At 45.9% G+C, this 14,707-nt stretch overlaps 1 protein-coding gene across 1 annotated transcript in view; it reads right to left on the bottom strand.

The window, feature by feature from the left end:
- Positions 1-253: 253 nt before the first annotated feature.
- Positions 254-14,707, bottom strand: part of LOC308172732 (cadherin-20-like) — a gene marked incomplete at its 3' end in the record, with an annotated part of 30,612 nt that continues 16,158 nt past the window's right edge. Inside the window, exons 6-12 of the mRNA XM_080547683.1 lie at positions 14,324-14,511; positions 13,746-13,999; positions 8,189-8,325; positions 6,592-6,713; positions 6,228-6,345; positions 5,239-5,490; positions 254-768 (exon numbers count right to left, since the gene is read on the bottom strand). Coding sequence (XP_080403809.1) covers positions 254-768; positions 5,239-5,490; positions 6,228-6,345; positions 6,592-6,713; positions 8,189-8,325; positions 13,746-13,999; positions 14,324-14,511 — 1,586 coding nt within the window. The remainder of the gene's footprint in view (positions 769-5,238; positions 5,491-6,227; positions 6,346-6,591; positions 6,714-8,188; positions 8,326-13,745; positions 14,000-14,323; positions 14,512-14,707) is intronic.

Here is a 14,707-nt window from a genome sequence, read left to right as displayed (position 1 = left end):
CATCGCTGCTTGGGCCTCCAAGGCTGTGAAGAATAGGCGAGGCTCGGCAGTATCGCAAGTGCTACGGTCAGAGGTGTACAGTCGGAGGCAAGCACACCCTTCAAACACATCTCTCTCTCTCTCTCTCTCTCTCTCTCTCTCTCTCTCTCTCTCTCTCTCTCTCTCTCTCTACCCATTTCTCTTTCTGTGTCTGTCTCTCCTCTCAGATAAAAGGGGGTGTAATGTTGGGGTCGAGGCTCTGTTCTTCTTTAACCTACCACATGGGAGGATTGTTCGTCTCCAGAACCCCGTACATCTCGGCGAGTTTTTTGAAGCGGGGTCCCCAGTCGTTGAGATAGTCGTACTCGTGGTCGTTGTTGGAGGCGCCCGACTGGAGCGAGCTGAGCGACTCGGCTACGGAGCCTTCGCCCTCGTAGGCGTAGGTCTGCAGGGAGTCGTAGGGGGGGGCGCAGGGGTCCAGGTCCGCCTCCAGGAGCTTGGCCAGGACGTAGCCGTCGACGTTGCTGTCTCCGCCCCCTCCCACCACGCAGGTCTGGGGGACGTAGCGTGATAGGCTCTTGATCTCGGGCAGCATGTCCTGCCTCAGCTTGCCCAGGGGGTGGGCCTCTCGGGGGTTCCACATGGCGGCGATGTCGAAGGCCTCCGTGTCCTCCTCGCCGCCGCCCTCGTCGTCGTAACGCACGATGTTCTCGTGCACGTTCTCCTCCTCGTCGCACAAGTAGGGCTTCTTACGCTGGCTCCGGAGGGACAACATCAGCAGGATCATCACTAGGAGAATAACACGGTTCAGATTGTAAGCATACAGACTGAGACATGGGCCCTATTATGCACTTTATAAGTCTTAAGCAATAAGACGAGGCGGTAGATCTAAACTTAAGACGTGGAGGCGTGGTCAAGGCCACTTTGCTATTATGCGTGCGGTAGTGGGCGCCTAAAACCCGGCGCTAAGCAAAGCAATTAGTCATGGGTGTGTTTTGGGCGTCTTCTCAATCAACCCAATCAGCGTGCCAGGTGCCATTCCCTTTAAGAACCGGCTGCGTTAAGTCATTAGCGCTATGCTATTATGGAAGTCCTAAGAAGGAGGTCAGCGCGCTTCTCTGCCTCTCCCTTCTGAAATAAAGCATTTATACTGTGACCGTAATTGACGTCTTGCCGTGGAGCCACGTGCGTGTTCATGTGTGCCCACATGCATGCGCAAACCGCGGAGGCGCGCTCGTGTTTCAAAACGTGCATGAAGTCTAAACTTAAGAACTTTTCAAACCACTTCTTAGCGCTAGGAGCAAAGTCAGATCGCATAATAGCAGGGGCGCCTAGTGCACTTCATTAACATATGAACACTCCCACAATGAGTAATATATGCACGGGAGTATTACGTCTTATGTGTGGGCGCCTATTCATAGCTTTCATGTGACGTCACAGCATAGTGGAAACGCCCACCTGACGGGCAAAAGGCACTGCCCGTGAAGTTGCAGAGCACCAGGAAACACAGTAGCATTGGTTAGAAAACAATCATGCCAGATAGTTGCTGTGCAATCGGGTGTACAAACCGGCGAGGAGATAGGCAGAGACTCACCAGAGATTCATGCTTGGCCATGATAAGTGTGAGATGTGTGTTGTGTTGTGGTATGTGCTCTTGTGGACGTAACTAATGAGTGACTATACATACGCATCCAATGTCCTTCCAAACGAGCAGTCTTGCTTCGTCTCAAACACAACATGAAAGGTATGTCCAACTTGGCGAACGTTTCCCAGTGTTTCCAATTTGCGCGAGTTCCTCAACTTGCGAGAGTTTTTCAACTTAATGTGATGGCTATCATGTCTATCAAATTATCAAATTAGCCATCGTCCTGGCATGAGTGGGTGTTGGTTTCAACGCACCTGTTTGTTTGTAGTTCCTCCGTTTGCAACAAAGACTCTGGACCTTTCCATGAATTGAAGTGGTCTTGTAACAAACGAAAGTAATATAATATATTATGTTGGTGTGGTGTGGTATGTATGCGTATGTAAATGTCTGTTTGTATGTGTGTCACTTCTGGGTCGGGCCTATCCCCGATCGGAATTCAAAAGCAAAGTGTGGTATTCTGTAGTAAGAAAGTAGTTAGGAAAGAATGAGACCGGGAGACACGCAGCTGCTGTTCACTTCGCACGTTTATTCAACTCCTTCTCTTCACATCCGTCAGTGCATACATCACTTCCGTCACTGCATACATCACTAGCATACTAGCGCCCACTGGCGGTATAAACAGGACACAACACAAAGTTATCAAACAAAGTTGTCAAACAAAATAACTTGTATCAAACCAAAACATGTATCAAACAAAACAATAAATGTAATGTGGTTTTGGTTTATCGTGATGGTTGAAAAACGGTGTCGCACCCTCACGTGTCAGGACTCATCAAGCCCAAGCAAGGAGTACTTTAAATCAATGAAACGAAAATATGATTGAACATGACTGACTGGTTGATATTAAACTGGTTTAAATGATTATTGACACAATTAATGTATGGATTGTCATTCGATGTTGTCTCTGTTTTTGTTGTAGCTAATTATGCATTCAGTATTAGATGTGTGTGCAATGTGAGATTACAAATAAATTGCACTACTCGAACCAATGATTAATTAGTCTGTTCTCATTTATGTTGACCATCGTGTAAGGGTTTGAGTCAATAACATTTCACTTGAATATGCATGCCTACACATTATTCCAAGTGCCTGTTAGCTGCGACGTTTGCAGGAAAAGTGCTATACAAATAAATGTTATTATTATATTATTATTATCGACATCGAAGCTTACACTTATTCAACGTCTATGCGTTTTACTCAAGTGTTTTTTTTCCGTCTTTTTTTTAACCTTATAATTCTAAGCTCACGATACATAGCGACCCAGACGCACGCTGCTTTTTGGCCATGCTTCCAGGCGACTAGCCTTCACGTGCTGTCGGAACCAAAAGTGACAAGTGCACTGTAGTGTTCAGGTAGTGTTCAGGTAGTCAGGTGTTCAGACGCGTCAGATGTGGCCAGGGACACGGCCCAGCTGACCGGGCCAGGAGACACTCACACACTCACACACTTTATAAAACTGACTCAACCTAAAAGGAGTTCGTTTCGTTTGACGGATATTCTGTATGACATTATGGAGATCACATTCACAGCCCGTCGTTTCGCCCCACTGTGGCTCGTCCTGGTGGAGTGTGTTCTCCTGTCGGCTGCGGAGGAAGGTAAGTTCATCTCCCTAGGATCTATTCTAGGCCTCATTAATGAACTAATGTGTCATTAATTAAAGGACCGGTCTGTGTTCTTATTTAGAATATGGGACACATATTGGCTTGAGGCTCTGTTGAACCAAGCATGAAGCATCAAGAGCAAAACAACAACCTGTAGCGAATACCCTGGCAATCTAACAATTATATTAGAGTGTATAATGCATAAACTGGGCATAGTCATGGTCTTTGCTTGGCTGGCTGGCTGCATTAACCTGTTGTTACTTGTATGTGTTCATTACGTTACTTCAAATGAATGCCCCCTAAGTCAAATCCATCAACTGAAGATAACTCGTGAGTTTAGAATGATAAGGTTCTATCTCCGTTTAGAATGATAAGGTTCTATCTCCGTTTAGAATGATAAGGTTCTATCTCCGTTTAGAATGATAAGGTTCTATCTCCGTTTAGAATGATAAGGTTCTATCTCCGTTTAGAATGATAAGGTTCTATCTTCGTTTAGGGCAGTTCAGAGATATTGAGCGTCAAAGTTTTGACATTCCATTATGTTTTGTGAGATGGAACCTTTGTATTTTATTAACCGTTTGCGTCCACTCGCCATGTTGAGCGATGTTGCTATGATACTTTTTGCCCGTCAGGTTGGTGGTTGCTAGGGAAGAAACCACGTGACTGAAAGCTATGAATCGACACCGGCATAATAGCAGTAGCGCGTATGAAGCGCATAATAAGGGTGGCGGTAGGTCTTAACCTGGCGGTGCGTCTTAATTAAGACAAGTTGTTCTTTGAACAATGTCATTCTCTTCTGGCGTTTTCTCATTGGCTTCTGTATGCATATATTGGGTGATAGGGCCTTTTCAGCCGCAGCCCCGTCCCTCTGGAGCGCCCTCCCCAACCACATCAGACAGGCTAACAGATAGATAGATAGATAGATAGATAGATAAATACTTTATTTATCCCCGTGGGGAAATTCATTTTGCCGCGCCACTCCACTAAAAACCACACATAACAACACAACACAACATAAAGGACAGACAACAACACTGGGCCAGCCATGTACAGTATATAAAAAACAGTGAGATCTGATATAAAAGTGGATTAAAAGGATGGCTATAGTTATTTATATTAAAATACTAAAAAAAGTGATGATGGTGATTAAAATAAATAATAAATACAGATTCAGGAGCCTTGACCCCGACTGCTACTTTAGTTGCCATTGAACAGTCTTAGTGCAGCCGGGATAAATTATTTTTTTTATATCGCTCCGTCCGGGAGCGGATCGTAATGAACCGCCCTCTGCGGCGGCTGCTGGTTTGCCCAGCGAGGACATGATGGAGGGGGTGGTTGGGGTTGTCCCTGATGGACAGCAGCTTACTCCTAGTCCTTCTCTCCACCACCGTCCCCAGAGAGTCCAGGCTCCTTCCCACCACTGAACCCGCCTTTTTTACGAGCTTGTCCAGCCGTCCGGTATCCCTCTTGGTGATGTTTCCCCCCCAGCAGACTGCAGCGTAGAAGAGAATGCTGGCCATGACAGACTGGTAAAACATGGCCAGCATCTCTCCACACACTTCAAAAGACCTAAGTCTTCTTAAGAAGTACAGCCTGCTCTGGCCCTTCTTATAAAGTGCCTCTGTGTTGGTGGACCAGTCCAGTTTGTCGTCCAGATGCACCCCCAGGTACTTGTAGGTCTTCACCACCTCGATATCCTCGCCCCGGATGTTAATGGGCAACCCTCCCAACATTTAAACCCTAAGGCCCTCAAAACCCACATCTTCAAGCTTGCCTTCACCAGTTAGCCCTCTCCCCCTCCCCTCCCCATGTGTCCCCAGCACTACCTTCATTAGGCCCCTATACTTTCTTTTATTTATTTTTTGTGTCTTTTTATAATTACTACTCGATCTTTTCAGTTTGTAAAGTGTCTTTGAGTGTCTAGAAAAACGCTATATAAGTCTAATGTATTATTATTATTATTATTATTATTATTATTATTATAGATTGCTCACATTCAGGACGTTCACTCACCTAGAAGGACAAAGATGCAGGCGAGGATGGCGATGAGAGCTCCTCTGCTGAGGCTGGCTGGCAGGGTGTAGGCCTCAGCGTTACAGGACAGCTCGTTGCCCTCCGGGTCACAGCTACACACCCGGATGGTCAGAGTGCTGGTGCTGGTCTGGACCGGCTGCTCTCCGTCTGAGATGAAGATGGGCAGGTAGTACACCGACTGGCCCTGCTGGGACCAACCCCCGCGCCGTGTCAAGATCCACGCTGTGTTGTCTGGCCACAGAGGACAAGAGACCAGCCTGGTTATTCATCATCTTTATGCCCTTCATCATCTCTATCATTACTCTGCTGACCTATGTTGCAGTCTCACTTAGGAAAGACGTTTCATCTCAATGAGATTCACTGGAGTGTGAATAAAGGTTAAATACAATCAAAATGATCTGATGGGTCTTAGTTAGAAGTGAGTCTGGTTGAGCCACAGTAGCTGCAGCAAGCTACCTTGGTTGTCCCTGAGGGTGAAGTTAGTACCTTGGTTGTCCCTGAGGGTGAAGTTAGTACCTTGGTTGTCCCTGAGGGAGAAGTTAGTACCTTGGTTGTCCCTGAGGGAGACGTTACTACCTTGGTTGTCCCTGAAGGAGAAGTTAGTACCTTGGTTGTCCCTGAGGGTGAAGTTAGCTACCTTGGTTGTCCCTGAGGGTGAAGTTAGTACCTTGGTTGTCCCTGAGGGGGAAGTTAGTACCTTGGTTGTCCCTGAGGGGGAAGTTAGTACCTTGGTTGTCCCTGAGGGGGAAGTTAGTACCTTGGTTGTCCCTGAGGGTGAAGTTAGCTACCTTGGTTGTCCCTGAGGGTGAAGTTAGTACCTTGGTTGTCCCTGAGGGTGAAGTTAGTACCTTGGTTGTCCCTGAGGGGGAAGTTAGTACCTTGGTTGTCCCTGAGGGGGAAGTTAGTACCTTGGTTGTCCCTGAGGGGGAAGTTAGTACCTTGGTTGTCCCTGAGGGTGAAGTTAGTACCTTGGTTGTCCCTGAGGGTGAAGTTAGGGTTGTTGGCCGCCTCTGGAGCCAGACTGTAGTAGAAATGCTGGCCTCCTAGAGGTTCGTCGGGGTCCATGGCTGTTATGGTCTGGATGAGCTGAGGTCACCACACACCAGCAGACAACAAGGGGACAGAGAGCCACAGTCTGAGACACAAAGCTAATGCAGAAATTAATGAGCTGTGATGCAGGTATTTTTTACGATGGAAGACTTGAGTATTTTAACTATTTTGCCAGAATTTTGAATGATGATTACGATATGATTAGATTGCACGGCTGCCTGCAAATACAGATTATACTGCCTCTCTCTGTGTGTATTATACAAAGTGTGTGTGACTCCGTACCTGCCCAGCTTTGGCGTTCTCACAGACAACAGCCCCAAAGTACTGCGTCAGGGAGGGGGGGTTATCGTTCACGTCCAGGACCTTCACGGCCACCGCGACACTCCCGATCTTGGAAGGGTTATCTGTGAGAAAACACACACACACAGGCACACGCACACTGGTCAGAAGCCCCGTCAGAAGCCCGTTGGCTACATAGACTAGATTAGGATGAATGACTCGCTCCCCTCTTAGAAGAGAATCCTGCTGAGCACAGTTTGAGCCTTTCTTCATCAGTTCCCCACGTCCATCGAGCCTGAGGCGCACTAGGGTTGTTCAGAATAACATTACAATTCTATTATTCTCTATTACCAATTGGCAATTTGCATACCGTAATCAGCTGTGTAATTGGCAATGGAAATGCAATTTGCAGGCAGTAACTACTTTCTCAGGTCTCATCAAATGATCGATCAATCAATTGCTTGACTTTGGCTGAGGGTGAACGGCTGCACGGCGCCTGGTGTAATACACCTCCAGTAACAACTCTCTCTCTCTCTCTAGGTGTCTGCATTTACAGCCCTCTAACTCCTGGTACCTGGAAGTAATCTCGGTAATCCCCCCCCGCCCCCAATCTCTCTAGTTGTCTCTCTGTCTATCACCTCCTCTGATTCTGCTTGTCTCTTTGTTTGTCTCTGCTTTTCTCTTTGTCTGTCTGTCTGTCTGTCTATTTGTATATCTACCTGTCTATCCATCCGTCTGTCTTTCTATTTGATCATTTATCTGTCTCTCTGTCTCAGTCTTGGATCCCAGAATTTCACTTAGTGATACTTAGTGAAGTTAAATGTGCCAATTTTGCCCAATTAAGGTACAGGAATCTATTCAATGAATCTATTAATTCAATGTTGTTCCCCTCATCAACCATCCAAACACAAGAACAAGGCAGTGGGATGTAGCTGATTCTCCTGGGTGCCGGATAGCAGCTGTGAGCAAGTCTGCATGACATTATCTCTACACACAACGTTATCATGCAGGCTCATTTCAAACAAAGTAGATTAGTGTGCATTTTGTACTTATGCCAAATACTACACAGACATTCTTATTCCAACACCCAATATATGGCCAACATGTATGCTCATATCTTGTGTTCACCTATTTTATATATACCGGTATATATATATATATATATATATATATATATATATATATATATATATATATATATATATTATTTGTATTTTTTTGGTAATCAATTATTTATTGCAAAACAGTACACATGAAAAACCCACATTATTACACCAAACAAAATAAGTGTCTGTCCTGATTTTTTTGATTTCCCCCCCCTTATCTTACCCCCCCCCCCTCCCACTATAAACACATGAGTAACCCCCCCCCCCCATGGCGATAACCTCCCTTCCACCCACCCCCCCACCCCCCCCCCATAGTTATTCATTACACTATATCTGGTATATCATAAAATCATATTAATACAACAATTACAGGTTACATTCACATACAACATGGCCTACAAACACAGTCACTCCATCAACTCTTTTACCTATTTTATATTTTTTAATGCATATGTATATGTATTGTGATCGTGTACTGTCCTGTATGGACTTACTCATCTCCATCGCCAGGACGGTGATGTTGTGCCAGGAGATTTCCTCGCGGTCCAACGGCAGCACAGACATCAGCTGCCCAGAGGTGATGTCAATGTAGAAGTACTTCCCAGGGTCAGATGACCTTTCAATGGAATACCTGGTGACAACAAAGACATGAAGACTGTTTTGAGTACCTCACGTGTTTTTCCTACGCATCCGAGCCTATGGTTCAGCAGTATGTGAGTCTGTATGTGTGTATCAGTGTTAAGATAAGGCAGTGGACAGTTATTACAGTTAGTATAGTTGGAGGTATAACAAACTCTGCCTCAGACCCGGTTCTGATAAGGCTTAATCACAGTATCTCATCCTTCCGCCAAATTGAGCTGGGGACACACAGCCCTGGGGACACACAGCCCTGGGGGGGGGGGACACAGAGCCCTGGAGGGGGGGGGGGGGGACACAGAGCCCTGGGGGGGACACACAGAGCTGCAGCAGGGTGCTGGACACACACACACACACAGAGCTGGACACACACACACACACACACAGAGCTGGACACACACACACACACACACACACACACACACAGAGCTGGACACACACACACACACACACACACAGAGCTGGACACACACACACACACACACACACACAGAGCTGGACACACACACACACAGAGCTGGGGACACACACACACAGAGCTGGACACACACACACACACAGAGCTGGACACACACACACACACACACACACACACACAGAGCTGCAGCAGGGTGCTGGACACACACAGCCCTGGGACACACACACACACACAGAGCTGGGGACACACACACACACACACACACACACAGAGCTGGACACACACACACACACACACACACACACACACACACACACAGAGCTGCAGCAGGGTGCTGGGGACACACAGCCCTGGGACACACACACACACACACACAGAGCTGGGAACACACACACACACAGAGCTGGGGGGGACGACGACACACACAGCCCTGCACACAGCCCTGGGGGGGGGTGCGGGGACACACAGAGTTGCAGCAAGGCGCTGGCTCGTCTCCCACCACAGCAGGCCGTTCTCCACAGCGCTCCTCTGAGAGAGCCATGCTACAACGAGCAGACACTAAGAGAAGCCAGATGAGGAGCGTTCATTCGGGACACAGCCTCCCCAGCACCGCAGGGGAACCATTAAGTGCGTAGAGCTGTTTTGTGTAGAGAGTAGTCCTGCTTTGATGTGAATTAGACTCACACAGGGAGACTTCCTGCTTGACCAACCTCAGTGAAATAGTATAGTCTGTCAGCCTTGATGAGCACACACACACACACACGCACACACGCACGCACGCACGCACGCATGGACACACACATTTGAAATGCTTTATTTATGTCCACATAAATACAAAGTGCATTAAGGACATGAACACTACCAGTGCGATCAGTTCATTGGGAGACATTCATTTACGTTTGTGCCTGTACAGCAACCATTGTACACATACAATATTAACACAGAGGATGTTTCAGATGTGGGTTAACAGATACAATAGCATTACTGTAACACAGTATCTACTCTAAGGGTACAAAAAGCAACGCCGTCTCCATATTGAGCGGCTACCGATAATAGCAGATATGGAGCAACACCTGGCTAACTGTTGAGCCTTTCTCTGGGAGATGTGGGCCGTCTGAAGGCCCCTAACCACCAGCTGGTGAACATGACCCAGGCTGCCTATCTATCTATCTATCTATCCAGCTGGAGAACATGAAGACTAAAATATGACACGTGTAGCCTAGTTGTGAGATGTTCAGCTTGAGCTGCTGACATTTCAGCAACTTGGTTAAAAAGGCTTCCTCCAGGCTGTGGCACACACACACACACACACACACACACACACATACACACACACACACACACACACACACACGCACGCACACACACACACACACACACACACACACACACACACACACACAGTAGTCAATAGTTAGATGCTGAGCCGCAGTGGGCGTATGGACAGCAGTGGAAGTTGCCCCACTGAGCTGTTTCAGTTCACCATGATGAAGAAATCGAAGATGTTTTGATCAAACTGTAAACTAAACAACTATGAGGTTACCTCTATTTCAGAGCTCCAAAACATTTGCGGTCAGCAAACGGAAGAAGACTTCTACTGTAAATGACCAAAGAATGCTGGAATACCCTAACCCATAATTACAGTAAGAAAAAACCCAAAACAACTGCCCCACAGATCAGGAGGAGCGGTAGGCCTAAAAGTGCAGAGACCTGCAGAATATGTCACCAGACTTTGCTGCCTTTTGTTATTATTTCCTGAGAATACCGCCAGCACCCTGCTTCGGGTGCTGCGCAGCGTGTGAACGGAATAAACGAGTATTATACCAACCTTTCCTCTGTGCCTAGAATCTGCTACACTAAGAAACCTGCTGAGTTCTTGGAAACGGTCTTGTGGACAGACAAATATGATCATGTACCAGAGTGATTGCAAAAAGGGACGTTTGGAGAAAAAAGGATCTGCCCAAGACGTACAGCAACACCGCCTTATCTGTGAAACATGGTGGAGGTGGTAATACGGCATGTATAGCTGCCACAAGAGCTGGCAACATGAGTGTACAGAAACATCTCAAGTATAAGCAAATGCCTCAATAGGCTAGGTGCACGATCTCACTACTTCCTGAAAGGCAACTGGTATGAACATATCCTGTCTCACTCTATTGGTTTAATTGATTAATCAGCTGTGCACTGTGTGTTCCAACGGTTTACCGCACAGCTGATTAATCAATTAAACCAATAGAGTGAGACAGGATATGTTCATACCAGTTGCCTTTCAGGAAGTAGTGAGATCGTGCACCTAGCCTATTCAATTCATTGGATTGTGCTTCATCATACCGTAAGACAATTACCCCAAACATACTGTTTTTCAGGACCGAAAAGTGGAAAGTTCTTGACTGGCCAAAGTCAATCTTCAGATTTAAATCCAATTGAACAAAAGTTTAGGAGAAAATACCTCAAAACAAACAACTACTGAAGATGGCTACAGCACAGGCTAGGCAGAGCAACACCAGAGTATACCCGCTGCCTGGAAGGGTCAATGGGTCACTTTTGGAGGGAGTATGTTTAAAACATGTTGTACTTTCTAAATGGTGAATGCAATCTGAAAGAATTAAAACTGAGAATCTCTTATTTGACTGGATATGAATTGTTTGATTTCAAATTCAAACTGTTGAAGTATAGAGCTAAAAGAAGACACAAATACTAATTTAATTTTTAATTAATTAATTAAATACTATTCAATACTTATGGAGGGGACTGTATATTCAGAAGGATGTATCCTATTATCTGTGTAAGCTCTAAGATGCTCATAATTAAAGGATAATTATGAATATTTCCCTTGGTTTCTGAGGTTATTGTTTGTAGGTTGGTTCTGTGTACAGATGTTCATACGTGTTTGTGAGCGCATGTTCGGCAGCATCTGAATAGTTTGTGCATGTGAATGTGTGTGAATGTAATAATAATAATAATAATAATAATAATACATTTTATTTATAAAAGCACTTTACATAAGAAATCTTAGAGTGCTACAATTAAAAACAGGAAGATAAAACAATAAACATTTTCAATTAAAAGACAACAAAAAGGCTCTATTAAAAAGGTGGGTTTTAAGGCCTCGTTTAAAAGCATCCACAGTGTCTCTCTGTCTCTCTTCACTCACGTCTGAGTGTGTGTGTGTTTCCGGGGGTCCTCAGGCAGGGTACCAGCACCGTCCGGACTGGCACAGTGATGGCTGGGGAACAGCCCCCTGAAGGAGGTCTATTAATATCACTCCTCCATGGACCAGAGGAGGGGGTGGTTCGTGTGTGTGTGTGTGTGTGTGTGTGTGTGTGTGCTTTTGTGTGTTTATGCTCATGCGTGTGTGTGTGTGTGTGTGTGTGTGTGTGTGTGTGTGTGTGTGTGTGCTTGTATGTGCTTGTGTGTCCGTGTGTGTGACTGTGTCTGCCAGCCGTGCTGCTGGTGAAGGACAGATACTGTAGAAAGGAACTAGGATGAGAGGGACAGAGAGAAGACCGTAGCAGGATGAGAGGGACAGAGAGAAGACTAAAGCAGGATGGGGAGAGTGAGATAATATGCCATGAGAGAGAGAGAGAGAGAGAGAGAGAGAGAGAGAGAGAGAGAGAGAGAGAGAGAGAAAGAGACAGAGACAGAGAGAGAAAGAGAGAGAAAATCCTTTTTTTTTTACAGAAAAGGTCAACCAGAGCGTGTAGTCCTTATCTGTCATGTAGCGTTAGCGGCACCGTTTGGCCGTTGTGAAACCATGCAGGACATGAGGCTGTGGTCTCGCAAGGCTTGCATTCACTAATCGCCAGCCACTCCAACCAACCAACCTAATATTTTACAAAGCGGTGTACAATGTCGATTTAGTTGTGTGTAGTAGTCTGTCTGATTGAATGAAACATTCTTGCTTGGTTTCATTCTAGTGTGCTTTTTGGGGGGAACCTATGAGCTGTATTCCAGAACCTTCTACCCTGCGGTAGTCTATAGTCCATGAGAGAGGCTGGTGAGAATAAGCATGCATTGGGGGTGCTTAGGTGGCGTAGTGGACTAAGCGCTGACCATGTACCGCAGGGCTCCCGGTTCGATTCCAGCTGCGGACATATCCTGCATGTCATCCCTTCTCTCTCTCTCGCCCATCCTTCCTGTCATAATCTCTACTATATCTGTCATTAAAAAGAAAAATATGAGTGGGACTGCCCCACTCAGAAAAAACCCCGTAAAGAATAAGCATGCACATGAAGCAGACAGATACAGACTGCTTCTCTCAAACGAACAAACGCAAACGAACAAACACACACACACACACACAAATTGCCTGTACTCGTACTCTGAAAGCGATAAAATGGACAGCTGGGATATAGTATACAGCCTCAGTGATGTCAAATCCATTACCACACCAGCCATGGATCGTCGCAGATGATTAATAGTGTAATCAAATGTTTTATATCCAATTACTTTATGAGAGGTGCAGTCTGGGCACTCAAACCACACTGCTCTAACCCAACATCTGTTCTATAAGTTAGGTGAACGTACTCTGCTTAATTGAAAACAGCGGGAAAAACCCTTAATACCAATCCCAATAGGCTTTGCCTGATTAAGCTCCTATAGACTGTAGCCAGATCCTCATCAGAACGTCCGCCATCTCCATCCACGTTAACCCTCTAAGATCTGTCACTGCTGTGGTCACTGAACGGGTCCATGTTTTCTGATCATCGTCAGGTATAGGCCCTCTACGGTATGTGTGAATTCCTAGTAATACTCATGTTCTTGTTGTCATACTGCCCCATACTGGTCATGAGATTACATTGCATTTCTTGCAGCATTTTGGTTTTAACCTGGATGGAAATATGAAAAGCATGAGACAACACAATGTTTTTTTCTTTTCCCGTCTTCTTTTTTTGTGTGTTTTTTTTATGTTATTTGATGTCTCACTAATTCTTTAAAATGTTTCCATGAGTCGTTCGTTTAAAGAGGTTGTGTGATTAGTTTCAGCAGGTTCTCACCTCACAGAGTTGTTAGCCGCGTCAGGGTCCCTGGCTGAGATGGTTCTGAACACGGTCCCTATCTCAGCATCCTCAGACACCTCGATGTAGTACCCAGGGGAGGGGAACTCTGGGGGCTCGTCCACGTCCTCCACGCTCACATGCACAATGGTGACGTCCTTGAAGGGCCCGCGGTGCAGAAAGCGAGGATCCAGGTTCTTGTTGGCCCCCTCCACTTTGAGGGTGTAACTGGGCTTACTCTCGAAGTCCAGAGGCTGAGAAGAGACACACAGATCCATCCAACATGTTCTGTAAGTGTATTGTATATAGTGTATTGTATTGTATATATTGTATTGTATTGTATATACACAATTATTATTGTATATTTTATCATATGCAGTGAATGTATTCCTGGTAAATAGTGTGGGTATCTTCATGTATATTGAGTATCAGAGTAAGCTTCTAACCTTACCATGCTGTAGGGGGCAGTGTACCACAGATGCTGAGGTTGTGTATGTGATCAGTGGTCATAAGCTGTCATGGATGTTAGGGTTAGGGTTAGGGTTAGGGGATGTTAGGGTTAGGGGTTGTGCCCGTACCTTTTTGATGGTGATGATGCCAAAGCGGTTGGTGGGATCAGTGCTGATGTCGAAGGTGTCCCTCCCGTCTCCGTCGATGATGCTGTACGTCATCTCGGCGTTCTCCTCGATGTCTCGGTCCTTCGCCCAGATACGTCCAACTACCGAGCCCACCGGAACCGACTCTGGAACACTCATCTGGTAAAGCCCTGAGAGAGAGAGAGAGAGAGAGAGAGAGAGAGAGAGAGAGAGAGAGAGAGAGAGAGAGAGAGAGAGAGAGAGAGAGAGAGAGAGAGAGAGAGATTCATTCAGCTTGGTCTCATTCTAGAGCGTCTGTTTCCCCCTTAACCTCTAGAGGGAGACAAACGCCTTGAATTACACAAGAGGTTCTGACAAATTCAAAAA

The sequence above is a fragment of the Nansenia antarctica genome, assembly GCF_963989245.1.
Source record: "Nansenia antarctica genome assembly, chromosome: 17".
Lineage (NCBI taxonomy): Eukaryota > Metazoa > Chordata > Actinopteri > Argentiniformes > Microstomatidae > Nansenia > Nansenia antarctica.
The sequence above is the reverse complement of the archived record's forward strand: the minus strand, read 5'-3'. Positions and strand labels throughout refer to the sequence as shown.